Consider the following 20,159-nt stretch of genomic DNA (forward strand, 5'->3'; position numbering starts at 1 on the left):
TTAAAATCTGAATTATTATGGGTTTGATTAGAAATCCATTCAAGGATGGAGTAAATGTAAGAATATCTGTTATTGATAAAGTTCATTATGGCAAGGTTGTGAGGGTGGGATGGCAAGGAAAAACATATATACTAAGTTTAACCAAATCATAATCCTACAATCTTGAGCTGCTAACTTCATATGTTGCCTCAGTCCTAAAAGTTTTTTATATTTTCGAATTTATGGAACTGTATCAGAAATGTTTTTATAATATTGTCTAACACATTAAATCATGCAGGCCTTGATTAAAACCACTTAAAATTAATAATTCATGGATAGTATCATAAAATATATCAAGAGAATAGGAAGATATTTCTGAGTGCTCATGGGAACTAATTATGTTTGCCATTTCTGATGGAGACATGTATGTTATCTTGCAAGAGTATAGGTCACTGGCTGGTATTTAGACAACAGCATTATTCATTGGTCCCATTGGCTTAATCAAAAAAGCTGTGTTTAATGATTATTTTAAGGAACAAATTGCATTTTCTGACATTAAAATTCAATGTATAGAAAACTCTTGAAGTGATAATTTCCAAAGCAATTCATAGACTAAAAGGGAGTATGCTAGACAAAAAAAATTGTGTGGTAGGTTGAGATGGAGCTCAATTGCATGTATCTCTTTGCTTGAAGTAGGAAAAGAATCATAATAAGGAAATAATGAAACAGAAATGAAGACTTCTTGAGGATAGGTAGCTCCAGCTGAAATAACCCAGGTAGAAGAAGGTTGATTCTAGGAGAAAAAGCATGGAGGAAGTGTTTAGAGGTTTCATATTTGAACTGATCTGAGGATATTCTCAGAATAAGAAGGGGTTTAGTTTCAGGTTTTTTTGTGGTATTTAAATGTGCTGTTTCCAAAATAGCTAAAGCAATTAGTTTATGTCAAATATTAATTACAGTACATGCCAAAAATAACAGTTTAAATCAAACCAGGTTATGATTTGTACTAAGATATCTTTTACCAGTGGAACAACTTTCTTCTTTTTTTTAGGGTAAACTTTCTGAAAGTTCTGAAAGTAAAAAGCTCCAAGGCTGCAGTATTGTTTACTAAAATTCAGTTCTGAATACATTTTCACAGATGACCTATGCATCCCTAAAAACTCTGGGAAATGCTGACCAAATGCAGCTATGCATAAAAAAATAAAAACTCAAGGCAGTGCTCATAGGTGATCTGTCATTTTCAATTTGGTATGTATCAGTATTGTTGTCCTTGTCCTAAAAATACACTTAAATATTAATGGAAAAGCAACCTACTTGCATCACAAGTGATTCTTCAGGATCTTCCAAGCCCTTCGTTTTTAACAGTCTCTCCGATTCATTTTCTGACAGTTTAAGGAGATTACACCTGCCATTAGCATCTCATTAACATTTTATTTATGTACAAAGACCCAAAGTTTGACATAACTCATTGGCAGTGCCATAGAAACCTAATCCAGGGGCTAAACCATATAGGGGCTTAACACAATAGCCTCTTAACCGAGCAGGGCACAAGTCTACAGCACAGCCTGGTACAAATTGGAGATAAAGCCCAGTAGAGGTCTAGATGTAGAATAAAATTGCCAGTAGTCAAGGCTCAAATTATGTAATTAAAGAAAGAACATATTGAGGGAAAACTAATCTTAATAGCCAAATACTCAAGCTGTTTGCCTAAAGTATTAAGTTTCATGCGGAGCATCTTGTCAGAGTCAGGCTCATCAACAAATGCAACAGTAATTGATCAGTGGTAACTCAGTTCCAGAAGGCAATTCTCATTCTATAAGGTATAATCTGCACACAGGAATAGGCTTTTTTTGTAAAGAACAGTAAAAAAAAAAAAATAAAGGAAAGGAGAAAAAGGAATAGGCACAATATTTGGTCCTTCCCCAGGTTTTTTTTTAAAAGCACTTCTTACTGGAACAAATGTACACAGCAACCTTTACTCCTTGTTGACAGAAACTCCTCGAGCACCTATTTACACAGTGTCAACCTCTACCCTGGTCTAATCTAATGCCCTTCTTAAATATTGTATAAGTTGCCAATCATACTGTCCAATCAAAATGAAAATGTCAGAAGCTAGCGTTCAGTAAGCAGGTGCTGCCAGCACAGATCCAGCCATAGCACTTGGTTACTACACGCTTCATGGAGTGAAACATAAGACTAGTCTTCTTCCTTGAGCTGACTCTTCCCCTCAGGTTGATGCCTACTAAGCATCGTGAATATTATTAGTCTAGCTAAGACCTGTGACCAACTTGTGTAAATAAGGTACTTCATTCTTCAGTCTGTCTGGTGGTTTCTAAAATCAGTAATGTTATTGGGAAGAAATATGAAAAACTTGTTTATGTTTCTTTCCCGAAGTAGACTGTTGCTCAGGCAGCTAGCTCTTAGACAAAGTAGGTCTCAAATGTGATGGCTGTTCTGTATGTGATCAGGTTGCAAAGGTGTGCATGCTATTTAATGGGACACTAACTTCTTAAGGATTTCCTGAGTATCCTTCTCTCAGGGCTGAATCATATCTCCCCAGTGGTTATTTCTAACCTGTTACCATTTTGTGCATGTGGTATTTTCTCCCCATGTTCATAGAATCATAGAATCATGGAAAAGACCTTTAAGGTCATCAAGTCCAACCATAAACCTAACCCTGCTAAGTCTAACAGTAAACCATGTCCCTAAGTGCCTCATCCACATGTTTTTTAAATACCTCCAGGAATGGGGACTCAACCACCTTCCCGGGCAGCCCGTTCCAAAACCTGACAACCCTTTTAGTGAAGAAGTTTTTCCTAATATCCAATCTAAACCTCCCCTGGAGCAACTTGAGGCCATTTCCTCTTGTCGTATCACTTGTCACTTGGGAGAAGAGACCAGCACCCACCTCTGTACAATCTTCTTTCAGGTAATTGTAGAGAGCGATGAGGTCTCCCCTCAGCCTCCTCTTCTCCAGACTGAACAACCCCACTTCCCTCAGCCGCTCCTCATAAGACTTGTGCTCCAGACCCCTCACCAGCTTCATCGCCCTTCTCTGGACACGCTCCAGCACCTCAACGTCCTTCTTGTAGAGAGGGGCCCAAAACTGAACACAGGATTCAAGGTGCGGCCTCACCAGCGCCGAGTACAGGGGCACGATCACCTCCCTACTCCTGCTGGCCACACTATTTCTGATACAGGCCAGGACACTGTTGGTCTTCTCGGCCAGCTGCTGGCTCATATTCAGCCGGCTGTCAATCAACACCCCCAGGTCCTTTTCTGCAGGGCAGCTTTCCAGCCACTCGTCCCCAAGCCTGTTGCGTTGCATGGGGTTGTTGTGACCCAAGTGCAGGACCCGGCACTTGGCCTTGTTGAACGGCATACAATTGGCCTCGGCCCATCGATCCAGCCTGTCCAGATCCCTCTGCAGAGCCTTCCAACCCTTGAGCAGATCAACAGTCCTGCCCAACTTGGTGTGGTCTGCAAACTTGCTGAGGGAGCACTCAATCCCTTCGTCCAGATCATTGATAAAGATATTAAACAAGACTGGCCCCAAAACTGAGCCCTGAGGAACACCACTTGTGACCGGCCACCAACTAGATTTAACTCCATTCACCACAACCCTTTGGGCCTGGCCATCCAGCCCGGTTTTTATCCAGCAAAGAGTGCACTCATCCAAGCCATGAGCAGTCAGTTTCTCCAGGAGAATGCTGTGGGAAACAGTGTCAAAGGCTTTACTAAAGTCTAGGTAGACTATATCCACAGCCTTTCCCTCACCCACTAAATGGGTCATCTTGTCATTTAAGGAGACCAGGTTAGTTAGGCAGGACCTGTCTTCCCTAAACCCTTGCTGACTAGGGCTGATTGCCTGGTTGTCCTGTACGTGCCACGTGATGGCACTCAAGATGATATGCTCCGTAATTTTCCCTGGCACCGAGGTCAGGCTGACAGGCCTGTAGTTCCCCAGATCCTCCTTCTGGCCCTTCTTGAAGATGGGTGTCACATTCACCAACCTCCAGTCTGCTGGTACCTCCCCGGTTAGCCAGGACTACTGGTAGATGATGGAAGGTGGCTTGGTAAGCACTTCTGCCAGCTCCCTCAGTACCCTTGGGTCAATCCCATCCTGTCTTATAGACTTGTGGGTGTCTAAGTGTTGCACTCAGATTCATCTGTGGAAGCAAAGAACAGGGCAAAGAGACTCCTGGCTGTGAAAAAAAAATAATCAGAAGCTCAAATTAAGACTGCCATTGAAATTTTTTGGCTGCCCCTCAGGTACCTCATTAAACACTTAATTTTTGTGATCCTAAGCCCTTCAGAAATGGAAATATTCTTACACTTTTTTCTTCAGAAGATTTAATTTGAGTGAAATGTAGAGAATGTAGGTCCCGTACTGTGTTCATTAGACGGTCAGTACTGATAGATTCTGTTTGCATATGTAAAACTAATGTACTTATGAGAAAACTCTCAAAAGTCCCTGTTGGTCAATCTGTGGAGTGCATACAGACATGAGAGACCTTGCACACTGCAGATGCCCAGCAGCAGTGGTCCCAAGTGATCCCACTAAGACTGGCAATCCATCAGTATTAGCAAGGCATTCATATAGCTGCAACACGGGCTGGTACCAGAGCATGCTGTGCTTACAGCCTTCCTCCTGTTCATCCAAATACCTTTTAAATGTGTGGCATAAATGACTTAGAAACCTGTACCTCATTGATTTCCAATAGAGTGAAGTGCTTTTGAGAGTGTCAGCACTAATATTTTGGCTGCAGTAAGCAGAAGACGACCACTGGATTAGAGTTCACACCTAGTTGTTTAATGAAAGCAGGGCATGGTTACAAGTCCCAGGCCTGCGAGGCCCAGCAACAAATGCTGTTCATGCCAAAAACAAGCAGTGCAACTGGAGGTATGCAGGAATGACGAACTGCCAGCCTCCAGCCTTTCCGTAGTTACTCAGTTCCACCAGTGTAGCTCTGCAAATTTTTAACTGAGTCCTTTCACGTGAGTGAAACAGACTTGGCCCTTTCAATCAAACATGCATGAAAACTTTAATATTTTACAGACATTTGGGAAAAAATAACCTTAAATCACACACTCTGCTCTTTGCTTCTGTGTGCAGACTGGAGATTCAGCCACCAGGGCAGCACAGTCATTACATAGTTAAAAACCAAATAGATTCTCCCATATTTAGCCGTTCCCAAATTGTTCTCCTCTTATAAATACTTGGTTGAAGTTGCTGAATTTTCAAAGACTTTGTAGTCTTACAGTCAGTTAGAAATCATCTCATGTTCCCTTTTAATTTGCACATATCTGACATACAGTTCTTTTCACACAGACCCATGTGAACAGGCAATTAATGGTGATTCATGTATTGAAGTACAGCAGGACACTCCACTCCTCCCAAAACTCATATATTTTTAGGTAATTGCATGGGTATTTGCAGTTGAGGAAAACTGAAACTTATAAAGTAATAATCAAAGATATTAACAGAATCACAGAATCAGAGAATCACTAAGGTTGGAAAAGACCTGTAAGATCATCAAGTCCAACCATCAACCAAAAAAACCCACCACGATGCCCATTAAACCATGTCCCACAATGCCACGTCCACACGTTCCTTCCTCCTCCACCTCCAGGGAGGGTGACTCAACCACCTCCCTGGGCAGTTTATTCCAGTGTATCACTACTCTCTCAGTAAAGAAAATTTTCCTAGTATCCAGTCTGAATCTCCCCTGGTGCAACTTGAGGCCATTTCCTCTTGTCCTGTCACTCATCACTTGGGAGAAGAGACCAACACCCACCTCTCTGCAACCCCCTTTTGGGTAGTTGTAGAGAGCAATGAGGTCTCGCCTCAGCCTCCTCTTCTCCAGGATGAACAACCCCAGCTCCCTCAAACATATGCTTTTCAAAAAGTTAGCATAGTTGAAAAATAAATCCATACTTTGGTCTGGCTTTATTACACAGAGCTCGTTTTTTGTTTGCCAAAAACTAATTAACTTCGGGCATCAGTGGATGCCAATATCTTCCTGCACTATAGTTGCTCCATTCTACAATTAACTATGAATTGTGAATGAAACATCACTTTCATGTCACTGAACCACTTACTTTGCTCATCCCGTTCTTCAGAATTTTACAGGAGTAAAATTCTCTGCAGTTCTTTGTGGTCATTCTTCCTTTTCTGGATCATGCAGGGAAGATGTAGAAAGACATGTAGGCGCTTGCCCAGGACTGAAGACAATGGTTAAAAGGTGTTACTGAAAGGTACTCAGAGAAAAACTCTGTATTTCTTCATTTGCAACAGGAATAGCACTGGTAGTTTTTCTGACTGTGTAATTTAACAAGACCCTCTTAAAAAAATCAGTGCATGTTATTCTCCTGTAATTTAAATATTTCACACTGCAGAATATCAGATAAAGAGAGTTCATCAGTACACAAAGGCGAAAGGAAAGCAGTATCAAGAGACTTAGGCTAAATCTCTGATTTTATGTGTTTAACAATTCTGAGCTAATACTGTTGGCAGGTTAAAGCCAAGTTTATTGCCAGTTGAACTAGAAGAAGAAAATACGTCTGATAAAAACAAATGAAAGTCTGAGAATGGAGTTCAGAAATGAAAAATATTACTCATAAATAGAGGTGAACAGATGAGATTTGCATGAGATTTGGGTTGGCTTTTTCATTCATCACAAAGGAACTGGGAAGTACTGAACAGACCAACTAGATAATCCAGAAGGGCAGTACACTAAAGAAAAAAGGCTGGTAGGAACAGGAAAACAGGGAGCATTTATTTAGCACAAAATTAATTTATTAACAGGACATTGCAACAGAGGCAGTAGGGGATGTGAAGGAAAAAACATTACATGAATACCAAAGGTACAAGCTAGGGAAATTAATAAAGGCAATAGTCATGGCTTGTTTATGAATATATATTTGAAAAGGTGATATCAATGAAATTTGAAGAGACAAAATAGTCATTGTTGGGAATGTAAGAAAGACTGTTAATAATCCAGTTAGAAAGGCTTGAGTAGGCAAAGAAGGAGCCAAAGTAACACTCAATAAGAAGTGGCATTACCTTTTTCCAGTTGTCAAATGTCTTGGAAGTAAATAAGTGTTAATGCATATGGATCGATATTTTTCTTTATTCTACCAGATAAAACAGCAAACAGAATGCAAACTCGTATCTGTTACAGTCTACCAAATACCTCTGTAGAAAAACAAAACACATCTACCTAAATGTGAAGTGAGAAATAGCTGCACCAGACAGCTTTAATCTAAAAGACTATGCTAGAAAACTCCTTCTGCAAATACTAGTATTCCTTGGAATTTCTTGACCGTACCCTTTACAATTTCCTAACTAAAAAAGCATTGTCTCCAGCATGCAGGAATTTGGTGTTAGAAAGTTAGAGTGTGAAAGATACACTAGCTCTTACAGGTTTTTTAAATGCAAGTAATCACTTACTGATTTTATGTGTGGAAAATAGGAAAGGCAATTTAAGAAGATTGTGAAGGTACTTGAATGCATCCAGAGGAAGGCAACAAAGCTGGTGAAAGGGCTGGAAGGAATGTCCTATGGCAAGCTGCTGAGGACTTTGGGTTTGTCTATTTTGGAGAAAAGGAGGCTGAGGAGCAACCTCATTGCTCTCTACAGCTTCCTGAGGAGGGGATGTGGAGAGGGAGGTGCTGATCTCTTCTCCCTGGAATCCAGTGACAGGATGTGCTGGAATGGTTCACAGCTGCACCAGGGGAAGTTTAGACTGGACATTAGGAAGCATTTCTTCAGAGGGAGGGGGGTCAAACACTGGAATAGGCTTACTAGAGAGGTGGTCAATGCCCCAAGCCTGTCAACGTTTAAGAGGCATTTGGACAATGCCTTTAGTAACATGCTTTAACTTTTGGACAGCCCTGAAGTGGTCAGGCAGTTGGACTACATGATCATTGTAGGTCCCTTCCAACCGAAATCTCATCTCCTCTCCTCTCCTCTCCTCTCCTCTCCTCTCCTCTCCTCTCCTCTCCTCTCCTCTCCTCTCCTCTCCTCTCCTCTCCTCTCCTCTCCTCTCCTCTCCTCTCCTCTCCTCTCCTCTCCTCTCCTCTCCTCTCCTCTCCTCTCCTCTCCTCTCCTCTCCTCTCCTCTCCTCTCCTCTCCCTCCCTTCCCTTCCCTTCCCTTCCCTTCCCTTCCCTTCCCTTCCCTTCCCTTCCCTTCCCTTCCCTTCCCTTCCCTTCCCTTCCCTTCCCTTCCCTTCCCTTCCGCTACCAGCCGCTTCCCCAGCACAACCTCTTCATTAATCCCTTCTTTACTTAACATACCCTTTGATAACTTGATAACAATAGCTTAAAAAGCTGACCAGGGATCACTACTGCCCATTTGTAACAAGTCCTTGAGAAAAGCTTGAGGGGAAATAAAACACTTATTTTTTTTCTTTTTTTTTCTCCCCCCATTTTCAAAAAACTGTAAATAAGATGATCAGAGTAATTACAGGCTTTTCATCCTGGCATTGGTCACGAGCAAAGTTATGGAACAGCTGATCCTGGAGTTAACAGATTAATACAAACGTAGAGAATAATATAATTAACACTAATAAACTTTCATTCATAGAAACTAACTCCTGTCAAACTAGCTCAGTATCACCTTCTGAGCTTATACATTTCTGGTGATATAATGTACATTTGTAAGACATCTCACTTGATGCAGTATGACATTTTGATTAAGAAGCTACAGTGATAAGAAAATCATTGTGGCACACATCAAATTATTTAATTTTGACTAGCTGGTAAGATTCACAACATAGCTAGAAAAAACATTATTCATCAGGACCTTCTGTTGAGATGCTATGTCTTCTGGTTTGATGCTATTTAATGCTTCTTGTTAATGATAGAGAAGCAATCAGAACATTAAGAGTCATTAAGTTTATAGCTGACACAAAGGCTGAGGGAGTGGTCAATAATAGATACAAGTTAGGGTAGAAAGCAGTTGAGATAGCTTTGTAACCTGGATTCAAGTGCCAGTAGGCACTTCTGTACTTCAGAACATGTATTCAGAATTGAAGCATGTATTTAGGATTGAAGCGTATGGATTTTGCTTTCCCAGAATTGGAGACCTGCCATTCTGGGTACTGCAGGTCTAAAGGCTCTGGGACATTTCTTGCCAATTAATTTTTTTTTTTAAATATACTCCTTGTTTGAAGGTATGGCCAAAATACCAAGAACAGATTTTGGATATCTATTTGGAGAAAGATTATTCCCTAGAAGAAGGGCATTTATATTATCTACATGTATTATGCTTATGCAGCTGCTATTAAAATAAACCTAATTCTGATGGCTGTACTTCAAGAGTTATTTTGAAAAGTTGTGGAATACATGAAAAAGCCAGAAGATTTATTAGAGACTGGAAATAATTCCTTACGTTAAGAGACCATAAGTGTTCATCTAGAAGGATAAAGGGTAGTTGATTACAATCTCTAAATACCTGCATGAGAAAAAGAAAACTGGTTAAAAATGGTTCTTCAGTCTAGCAAAGATGTATTAAGACTCAAGGTCTGAGTTGATGCTGGATGACTGCAGACTAAGAAAAACCCACCTATTCTTCACAGTGAGAATAACTAAGCATTGAAAGAACTTCAAGAGTTACAGGGCAACTCTATTGCTGGAAATTTTTAAATGAAGATAGGATGCTTCTCTAAAAGATGTTCTACCTTATCCATAACTTTCAGGTTTACAGCAGTGATTATTTTAGAAGAATCTCACACCATGCAGAAAGTGCAACCAGATAATCACCATAGTCTCTTCCAGAATGCAACATGATCAACCGGGATGGGGTTCCAACAAGGAGATGCTATTTAAAGCTTTCAAATGCTTATAAGGGAAATTGGGCCATAAGAGCGTATATTAGGGACAGTTGAGGTGGACTAGATGTCAGTATGGATAGGAAGAAACAGGTTATCCCATTTCACGATTATATAAAAGATGTCACAGTACAGTCACAATGGTGAAGCCAAATTCATGAACATTTTAATTGAACAAAAAGAGTATCAGGTCAAGCAAAATATTGCATTTTTGTTATTTTTTTTTAAATGTGTGAAATTAAATGCTGAAGAAGAAAAAGAGAGTGTTCTGTTCGAAAATGTTGAAAAGGGATTTTTTGATAGCTAATTGAAAACTATTTCAACTGGTTTTGGAATTACAACCTCACCAAATCCAGTCCTGTGGGACTTCATAACAAATTTCAGTACAAAGGGACCTCCTTCCACAAACAACAGCTCTTGTGAGTAAGAAATTCAGTCCTAGAAATAAATGAGAAGTGATCAGCATTGACAGATGACATAAACCTGGGGGTTCCCAGGTATGATTTGGTGCTTATTAGAAGCAAAATGACTACAAAAGTCATTAGTGTTGTACATTCTCAGACCTCCTTCAGTATTTGGTGCTCTGTGGAATGTGAAGAATGTTCTGTTTGAAAAGCATTGCACAACTACCCATCAATAAACCCTCTCAAAAAAAGATTCCTACATAAATGACACTCCTTTTCACTCTGATCCTGCATCTACTTTTACTGACATAGGCAGCTATGGTAACTTATTATTGGTTTTACTTCATCTGCTATTGTTCACTTTTATTCTTCAAGCACAAAAGAAAATCTATATATGGTAAATAGCGACACTTCTCAGGAATAGTGAGTAATGGATTATGCATGCTACACCATATTTGTATATTGATTTTCTCTCAGACTGATGCATGAATGCAAACATAGATTATGTGGGTAACTCTTCTACTGCTAAAGCAGAAATCAAACTGGACTGGTAATCATGGATTGAAGGCTTGTTTATGGTATTATACAATTTTATTCCCATTATGTGGCTTGATGAAACTGGATTTTTTGAAGGATTTTTCAATATTACTTGTACGTTACCATAGCCAAATTAAAAATCCATCATTTTCATTAGTACCCCATTTGAGAAAACATACAAAAAGATACTTCATGTTGTAAAATGAAAATATCATTATGCCTAAAGAGGCCTAATGGCCTGAACATCCTGAGAGCAACTCTGATGCTCGTAATACCGTATAGATGAATAAGATGCTATAACTTCACATAGGTTTTGCTGGAGGACAGTATTATATACAGTAGTAGGACTGGGAAGAAAGAAAAGGTGTGTTTGGCAGGACAGCTTGTATAAGTATATAAACATGTAAGTATACAAACAAGTGAAACATTCTTGATCATGGCACCAAACACTATAATAATTCATTTTTTTTTACAAAGCTTGTATTTTTAGAATTAATTGTGGAGGTTAATTGTGTTCATGGATGTTGATCCATCTCCTGCGTACATTCAAAGCACTCCAGACACTTAACAGAAGATATGGGCTGCAGCTATAGACAGTGAAATGATTACAGCTGAATCAGAAGTAATTTTTATGGAAAGTGCCAGTATGGCATGTAATGAATTGGTTAGGGCACAAAAAATGTTAACTAGTAGGTTTCAAATTACTATGGGAGACAATGAATTTAAATGTTGAAAAAATGTGTCTTTTATTTATTTAATTTCAGTTCTTCATTAAAAGTTCTGGTATACAACCTATGTATGTCAATAATTCTGGGAAAAAAAAAATCAATACAAAGAAAATAGATCTTTGAACAAATTCATTGGTTTTCCAGTTTTAATACTAAATGCTAAAAGCAGAGGATGAATAAAATTTATGTGCTGGAAACATAGTCATTTAACTTTTAAAAGCAGACAATGGATCATTTAACAAAACTGTCATTTTACAAAAATCTTTTTAAAATACTGCTTACATCAAACAAAATGAAAGTTCACTATCTAAAGAAGAATAAACAGAATAAATGCAAATTTTTTATGGTGATGAAAAGAATTGATAGCTTCCTCAATATTATATTCTTCTTGTTATTACACAAGAAAAAAACCCTAACAATCTCTTTTGGTTCTGTTAAGTTAGGACAAAGTCTTGGTCTTACTTGACTTTAAAAAATCTGTTACCTTTAGACAGCCTAGGATCTGCTCTTTGCTTTTCACACTCTAATATGTCAATATTTGATTTTTATTATGCATGCTTATGAATATGTATATACTTATAATTGAACATGATTTCTACAAGCACAAACAATGCTGTTGGCATTGGGTTTCTTTTTTTCACTGTATACTGGTATAGTAATTTGTCTATGATAATGGAAAACCTTAGCAAAGAGTTGGCACTCATGGTGTGCATGCATTTCTGGAAAATTTGCTTTTCAAGTGTAAGTGCTGAAAGCCAAAGCTACAGTGTACTTATACACACATGCACACACACAGAGACACACCCTGATAATGCCAAAGACAATTATGAATTCAAAACCAGAGATCTTTGGGACACAGAGAGCTTTTTTGTTCTCTGTTCAATATCTATTCTATGAGACCCTTGCCTGTGACTGGGCATCTCATAGCTATGGCAGGACATATGAAAATGACACCTCTGAAGACCTGTATGCATTTCTTATGTGGTTAAACATGCAGCTTATGCAGAAATTATGTATGTAATGAGTGCCTGTTACCACTCCAAGAGCACTCAATTACTCATGTACAAACATGTTTCTCTGCTGTACACATGCTCCTATCCAGGCATGGTATCTTGATTATCTAGGTATCGCCATGAAAATACCTAAATGCCAGAGCAGCATAGGGAAATCTAAGACAAGGCCTTAAATGACAGCACGACCTAGATCATTTTGTTCTTCTTTTCGGCTTGGAAGCATTTGTCCTACAGTGCTATGGAGCAAAGATTTCTCCTGGAAGTGAAAACTTTTGATGCATGCTGATTGACACATTTTGGAGGAATCAGAATAAGCCTGCAATAAGTGTTCAGCATTTCTTCATTGTTTATAAAGATGCTGAAGAAGATAAAGGCATTTTTAATGATACTTTCATGGCTGTCATTCCTTCTACATTTCTCTTCAAGAGACCTGCAAAATTCCATTTTCACCCTTGTGTTTTCTCTTTTAATAACAGATCCTTTTGGAGTCATAACCACCTGTGAGAGCATTCTCTATTCCTTCTACTATTTTGCTTAGTTTTGGGATCTTCCAAAGTTCAAACCTCCTCCATACCTGGACTGGCAGGAGACCAAGTGTCTAGGAAATTCATGTTTGGATGGGATACTGGCTCTGTAGACAGACCAGCTGCTGAAGTGTTAGTAACAGGCAGTGTACTTTAAGAAATCCTGATCCATCTGTTTTCATTTGAGCAATGCTAGCAAGAATATAGCTTGAACTTCCACTGGGCACGTCTCTGAGGGTTTGGGATGATGGTCTGGGAAGTGAAAAGTCCCAGTTTGCATGAGTATTCTGTCTGATTTTGAAGAAAATTTCTACTCTGAGTTAGTCAGCGTTGGGTTTTGTACCACAGTCTCTGCTTCTGCCTGATTCTGAGCTGAGATATTCTTTCCAGATTGTGCAAAATCTGGAACCTGAAACCACCTCTTGAACCTGAAACTTGCATATCCCCAGTTGACACCAGCACCACCATGATAGCATGCAACACTTCCAAAAAACCTCTGTGGTGAACATTTTGCAAAACTTCTGTACATACTGAATTTGACAAAAATTTGCTTTTTCAATGGTTTTATTTGTGAACTGTCTGACCAATGTATTCAACAACAGGAGTGGTCTCCTGCTTGAGCTAATTGTTTTCAAGTATTAAAGTTCTACCCTGACATCAGAGAGAAGAATTGTAAATGAAGGCATTTGTGATGCAAGGACACCATCCTGGGTGACTGACAGACATTGGCCAAACTGATAGGAAATTTTCAGCTTACTAAGAAAGCAGAGAAACCTAGTTCAGGAAAGAAAAAATGGAGCTTTGGGAAGCAAAGATCAGAAAACAGGTTGGGGAGAAATGAAGAGTGAATGGAAGGATTAAATAGTGTCTTCTCTTGGCTTTGAAATAAAAATAAAATTAAAAAAAAAAAAGAAAAAAGCTCTGAAGATTAGAAATGTAGTTTTCTCACTATTAAGTAAAATTGATTTATTAAGACAATAAGGAAGACGCCTCAGTGTACTTTCTGTGGTCTCATGAATCAACAAAGAAATACTCAAGACACACTGTGTGAGTTCTCATTCTCATGACTAGGACTTTTTTCTGTAATCAAACTCTCGTAACAACATGGATAAACTCTGCCAATCCTCATTATTCTGCAGTTCTGTTGATGGACAATTAGTGTGTAACTTTCATTTACATGCTGAAATTGCTCCGTGTACGCATTGTAGTTTCATATTGGAGTCTTTGTAAAGTCATTCTATCTTTAACTTTTTTGTAAGATAATTGTGATTGTAGTACTTGTTAATCTCAGAGTACAATGGAAGGATAAATGAAAATGGGTGATATGATAGTATAGTGTGGTTTGAGTAAATAAATAAATTACTGTATATAATTTTGTATTTTTAAAAGATTTTCTTAAAATAACCAATTGCATACCGCTCAAACATTGCACCTTTAAGGGAATTATTCTTGGTGCAGTGTAGGCAAAATTCTCGCAATTCAGTCAACCATGCCCTTAGTCTTCAATGGACAAAGGAAATAGGCTCTAGTTTAGCATTGTTCATTCAAATCCACAGCAGTTATTCCTTTAAAAATCATTATTGTTCTAAAAAGTGTTCTACTTTCAAGCTGAAAAGTTAAACTAATATAAGTCCTATGGGTCACAGACAGTAGTCATCTTGGTTTCATGGGAAGCATTGCTACACTACTCCTATTACTCCAGATTTGCTGCCTCAAGATGCATCTCTTCTTCTCATTTATAGAAAAATGGTCAGGCACTATTTTGCCTGAAGGTAATTTTCATTATTTCAGTTAATTGATGGTGTGATGGTTCAGTAAAAAGTTAGTTTGCCTTCCTAGAAAATTATTTAAGCTGTTAAAAAGTAGAATTCCTCTCTGAGTTTCAAAGTGAAGTTTTTTGGTATTAGCTACTCCAGTGCTCTCTAGCTAAGAAATCACCATGTGATTACTTTTAAACCAAGTACACTGATTTAATGATATGCAGTTTGGAAGGAGGTTTTTCCCATCTTGTCTGCACTGCAGGGCTTTGTCACACAATCAGCCCCAGCTCCTCTTCTAGCACTTGCAGTAATGGCAGGTGGAGCTCTGAAGGCTGTCGAAGGAGCAAGAAGGCACTGAGCAGAGTGCTTGAAAGCTTTTTCTCTCCTTTGAGTTGCTCATGCCTGCAGGACATACAAAATGAATTGTAGGTCAGTTTTTTTAGAAGAGAGGAGAGTTTCTTTGTACAAATTATTTTGTGTGTATAGAGAAAGTCAGAAATGTATGTAACATGGTTACGTTCCTTTAAGCTGCAGACAAATGCTTTTAGATACATGGAGAATAATTACTTCTGGAAGGAGTAATTTATATAGTAATAGTAATAGTAATAATGATGATGATGATACAATTTGGAGTAGTGCATAGAGGAAAGTAGCCATAGGACATATATGCTGGCTCTTCTGTATGCAAAGAAAATTCAGGACTCTCAACAGAAGTTGACTTGGCTGAGGATAGAAGAACTGAAGTAGTAATTTAGTTGAAAATTGTAATTTACTGTAGCTATTAAAAAGAATGCAACCAGTACATGTTGTTCGCAAACATACTTGCCTTTGACAACAGTCACAACATTTGTGCTTCCACTTGAGGCTCTGCATTTCAGCAGTGGCGATTCACTAAGCATTGTCATCAGCATTCATCGTCTCTAAGCTGTGTCCTGTCTAAGCATGGTTAGAGTATTGTAGGAGAACCAGCAAATTCTCTTCTTACTTCCACTTTGCATCACTAATTCCACTGAATTAAACTGTTCTCCCAATCTCTTGGTATATTATCTGTCAGCATGTTCTTGATGTGGCTTGATGGGCATGGTGCTCTGTGGTGTTGGGTGGGTTGGTTTTTGGTGTGTGGGTTTTGTTTTTTGTGGGTTTTTTGTTGGGTTTTTTTTTTTTTTTTTTTTAGGTTGGACTTGATGATCTTACAGGTCTTTTCCAACCTTAGTGATTCTGTGATTCTGTGATTCTGTGATAAGTTAGAGCATAGCACAGAAGGTACAGTATATAAGTCCGTATGCACAGCTGCTGCCTGTATTTCTAGGTATGCCTTCTTCATTGTGAGATTTTTTGTATGGATTTCAAAAGAGAAAACAGGTTAGTGGATAAATGAATGCAGCCAATCGTTATCCTAGGATTTCATTTTCGTTGGATGCTTGTTAGACATCTATGGATCTTTGCTGGATACTTCGGAATTTGCAGCTCCTTGTAAAATTCAACTGAGTCATGGTTCCTTTATTTAGTTTGCTGGAAGGATGTTCTGCAGAGAAGGGGTATCTTGACAGGTTTTTAATTGGGATAAAAAGAAGTTGAATAGTTCTGTTGTAATAAAGAGCAGGGGAAGGAAGGAAGGAAGGAAGCAAGCAAGCAAGCAAGCAAGCAAGCAAGCAAGCCACCCAGACAACCAGTCAGCCAGCCAGCAGAGGAGCAAGAAGAGGAGTTGTGCATGTCATCAAGGATGAAGGCATCAAGTTTAACTATGGAACAAAGGAGGAAAATAACTAAAATACTTTTTAAAATGTTAAGAAGGTCATTATATTTAGGTAAAATAACCATAGCACCCTCACAGAAGTAGCCCAATTTAGCTTTCACCATGGAATGAAGGGGTGCGATTGACTCCTTGGATCATCTGCAAGTGTCTGCAATGTCTTTGTCCACATCTGAGCCAATCTCTCTCCTTTTTTAATCACTGGAGAGAAATGGAAATGTTTTGGGTACATTCACCTCCTTCCAAAGTGAACCTCTAAAACAGATTAGACAAGCCATATACTAAAAGTACCAATTTCTCTTCATTAAGTATGGAAAGGAGGCCACAGTGTGCAGGTCATTTGTAGAATCTACCTTCTAGGTATCTAAAATTAGGTGAAATGAGTACTGCCTGAAAGACACTGAATCAATTTGTGACTAAATGGGATGATGGACTCTCTACGTCATTTAGTATCTGCCTCAGTTCCTGTCTGCAAAACAGTTGAAATGCTCCATAATTTTCTCCCACCCTTAGTTTGTCGGGTTTATTTCAGTAGACCTTGGAAGCAGGGACTCTGCCTTACTAGCCGGTATCTTTCTGTCCAATATCTAGCCCCACTCTCATTTGCTGTGCTGGGTATCACAGTGATAATATTCAGAGCAGCAGTGCCCTGTGTGTGTATCTGAATTGTTTGTATCATATATCATTGTACACAACAAGAAGTCTGCAGATTGCTTTGCTTTATACCACCCTCAAGCAGCTTATCCATAGATGTGCAGTTCTAGATACAATAACTGAGTAAGAGAAATGTAAAGGCTAGGCACATTTCCTACACAGTCTTCAGAGATTCTTTGGGTGGAAGTTATTTTTACTGAATTAATTTATTTTCTATGTAATATTTAGCTATAGTCAAAATACCCACTGTATTAAATGCTTTTGTTCATATGGTGTCTGTTACTAGAAGATTAAGCTTTAATTTGTTCAACTCCTAATGAACCCATTGTGCCTCTACTTGGATGAGTTGTATATATATTCCTTTGGGGATTAATGCCTCTGTGCTACTGTCGTGGTTTAAGCCCAGCTGGCAACTAAGACCCACACTGCCGTTCGCTCACTTCCCCCAGGTGGGATGGGGGAGAGAATTGGAAAAGTAAAAGCGAGAAAGCTCATGGGTTGAGGTAAAGACAGTTTAATAGGTGAAGCAAAAGCTGCGCAGGCAAGCAAAGCAAAACAAGGAATCCATTCACCACTTCCCATCAGCAGACAGGTGTTCAGCGATCTCCAGGAAAGCAGGGCTCCATCACGCGTAACGGTTACTTGGGAAGACAAACGCCGTTACTCCGAATATCCCCCCCTTCCTTCTTCTTCCCCCAGCTTTATATGCTGAGCATGACGTCATATGGTATGGAATATCCCTTTGGTCAGTTGGGGTCAGCTGTCCCAGCTGTGTCCCCTCCCAACTTCTTGTGCACCCCCAGCCTACTCGCTGGTGGGGTGGTGTGAGAAGCAGAAAAGGCCTTGACTCTGTGTAAGCACTGCTCAGCAATAACAAAAACATCCCTGTATTATCACAGAATCGCAGAATCACTAAGGTTGGAAAAGACCTGTAAGATCATCAAATCCAAAACACAGCCCCATACTAGCTACTATGAAGAAAATTAACTCTACCCCAGCCAAAACCAGCACAGCTACCAATTTCTTCAGTCTTCTGATGGTTTGCTGTAACAGGACAGACTTACCTATCTATTGTAAATGATGCCTTCTGCAAATATCGTATGCTAGAAAGTCAGGGTTTGTAACAAGAAGCAATATAATTTATTAGGTCAAGTCTGACATAGTCAGACAAAATTTGTCAGACATATAAATTCTTCTTCACATCTGAAATGGAAGCAACATACTTCAAGCGAAGTACAGAAATTGGTCTCAGTTCGGTTTCATTATTGTTAATCACTGTGACTGTCTGAGAGAAAAGGATAGTTAACATCTGTGAAGCTGAGGGAGCTATTAGGAGAGAGGTGATAAGGTCAGTAGCCTCTACTGGGTAGAGGCAGAGGGGCAGATTATTATCCCCTGTGGAGTCACGAGGCTCAGCAGCAGAGGTGCTGTGAAGAAAATTATATAATGTGATAGAAACTAGCCTTCTTACTGAGCTTTTGATTTTATGAATCAGAGCAGAATAATAAACTTTATATCCAGGCTCACCTTCTGAAGGTTTACAGATACTACAAGTGACCACAACTGCTTTGGAAGGGAGGAATGCTGACAAAGAGAGGCTTGATTTTTAATGATTAGTATTTTAAAAGTATGCAGTCTGACCTCTCTTGCCAGCATTAGGCCCTAGTGTCTATAAATGACTTCTTATGTAAAGGCATACTCATGTGCATGATACACTTGCCATAAACACCCCTACTGCCTGATTCATATCTCGAAAGAAAACAGAAATCACTCAAACCTGAAATTAGGGCAGGGAAGACACAACTTGCAGAAGGAGGGATTCTGTGTGGCTTGGTTACAGAATCTGGTGAATGATAGTAGCTTCATGTTTGTGGTCATGGAGCCATCCAGAAATATCAAGTCTGGAAAGCCAAGATGCCTTCCAAAAATTTACTCATTCAGAATGATTACTGAAAGCCTCTGCCTTTCCAAATAGATCAACATTTTCACAGAGACCTAAAACTAAAGGAAATTAGAATTTAAAGGTTTATTTGAATTTTATTTCATGGGAGCATTGCTGCGCAGATGCTCTCAAAACACTAAGATATATTTCATATGCAGTGTTTTTATGAAGCTTAAAAAATTAGCAGCTCAATGATCAACCGTCTGTATCTCACCACAATGTCAATTTATTTTTTTGCTACTATTGCAGGTGATTATGTAGTCATGACTATATACTTCGACTTAAGTAGAAGAATGGGATACTTTACTATTCAAACATACATTCCCTGTATATTAACAGTTGTTCTTTCCTGGGTATCCTTTTGGATTAAAAAAGATGCCACACCAGCAAGAACAGCATTAGGTAAGTTGTAAATAATTCCCTTTTATGCTCTCTTTGTGTAGTTTCTACACTATCATTTGAAAATGGCAGCTTCCTTTCAAAGAGACACTAGCTATATGCTTTGGATTATTGCTACCACACCTTGCAGACCCAGATCTACTTATCACTGAAATCTCTGGATTTCTGCCTTTAACAGGGTAATTAAAAATAAACGACTCTGACCCTTTGGAACAACACTAGCAGCTATTTTGCATAATATTCTAGAATTAATGTCTGTCTCCTTGTTCTCAGTATAATATTTTAGTGACATTTTTGAAGAAAAAATTAATGGCACTGCTGGCTTCCTTCCCTTCTGAAATCTCCCCCATAGGGCATTATGTCTTAGATATACAGAAAACTGTGAGATATAATAATATGAATCCATGCAAAGTGGTTTAGCTTCCATGCTTGAAGTTAAGCTCCACACTAGGTGTATAGATATTTTTCATAGATTGTGGAGATGTATGCTGGTACAGGTTTTTCAGCAGCTCATTTATGTCAGGACCAGCATGTGCATTTTGGCATTGTGCTTTAGGATACACTTAGAGATGCTGACCGTTTATTCTTATGTCTGTAGGAAAACATACAGGTTTTGCAAGCATCAAGGGCAT

The 20,159-nt window shown here is 38.9% G+C and overlaps 1 protein-coding gene across 1 annotated transcript in view; it reads left to right on the plus strand.

Moving 5' to 3' along the window:
- The window catches only part of GABRG3 (gamma-aminobutyric acid type A receptor subunit gamma3), a 347,822-nt gene that overhangs the window by 313,529 nt on the left and 14,134 nt on the right, over positions 1–20,159 (plus strand). Inside the window, 1 exon segment of the mRNA XM_059816463.1 lies at positions 19,378–19,530. Within this exon segment, the coding sequence (XP_059672446.1) occupies positions 19,378–19,530 (153 nt within the window).

The sequence above is a fragment of the Gavia stellata genome, chromosome 1 (genome assembly GCF_030936135.1).
Source record: "Gavia stellata isolate bGavSte3 chromosome 1, bGavSte3.hap2, whole genome shotgun sequence".
In the NCBI taxonomy this organism is placed as follows: domain Eukaryota; kingdom Metazoa; phylum Chordata; class Aves; order Gaviiformes; family Gaviidae; genus Gavia; species Gavia stellata.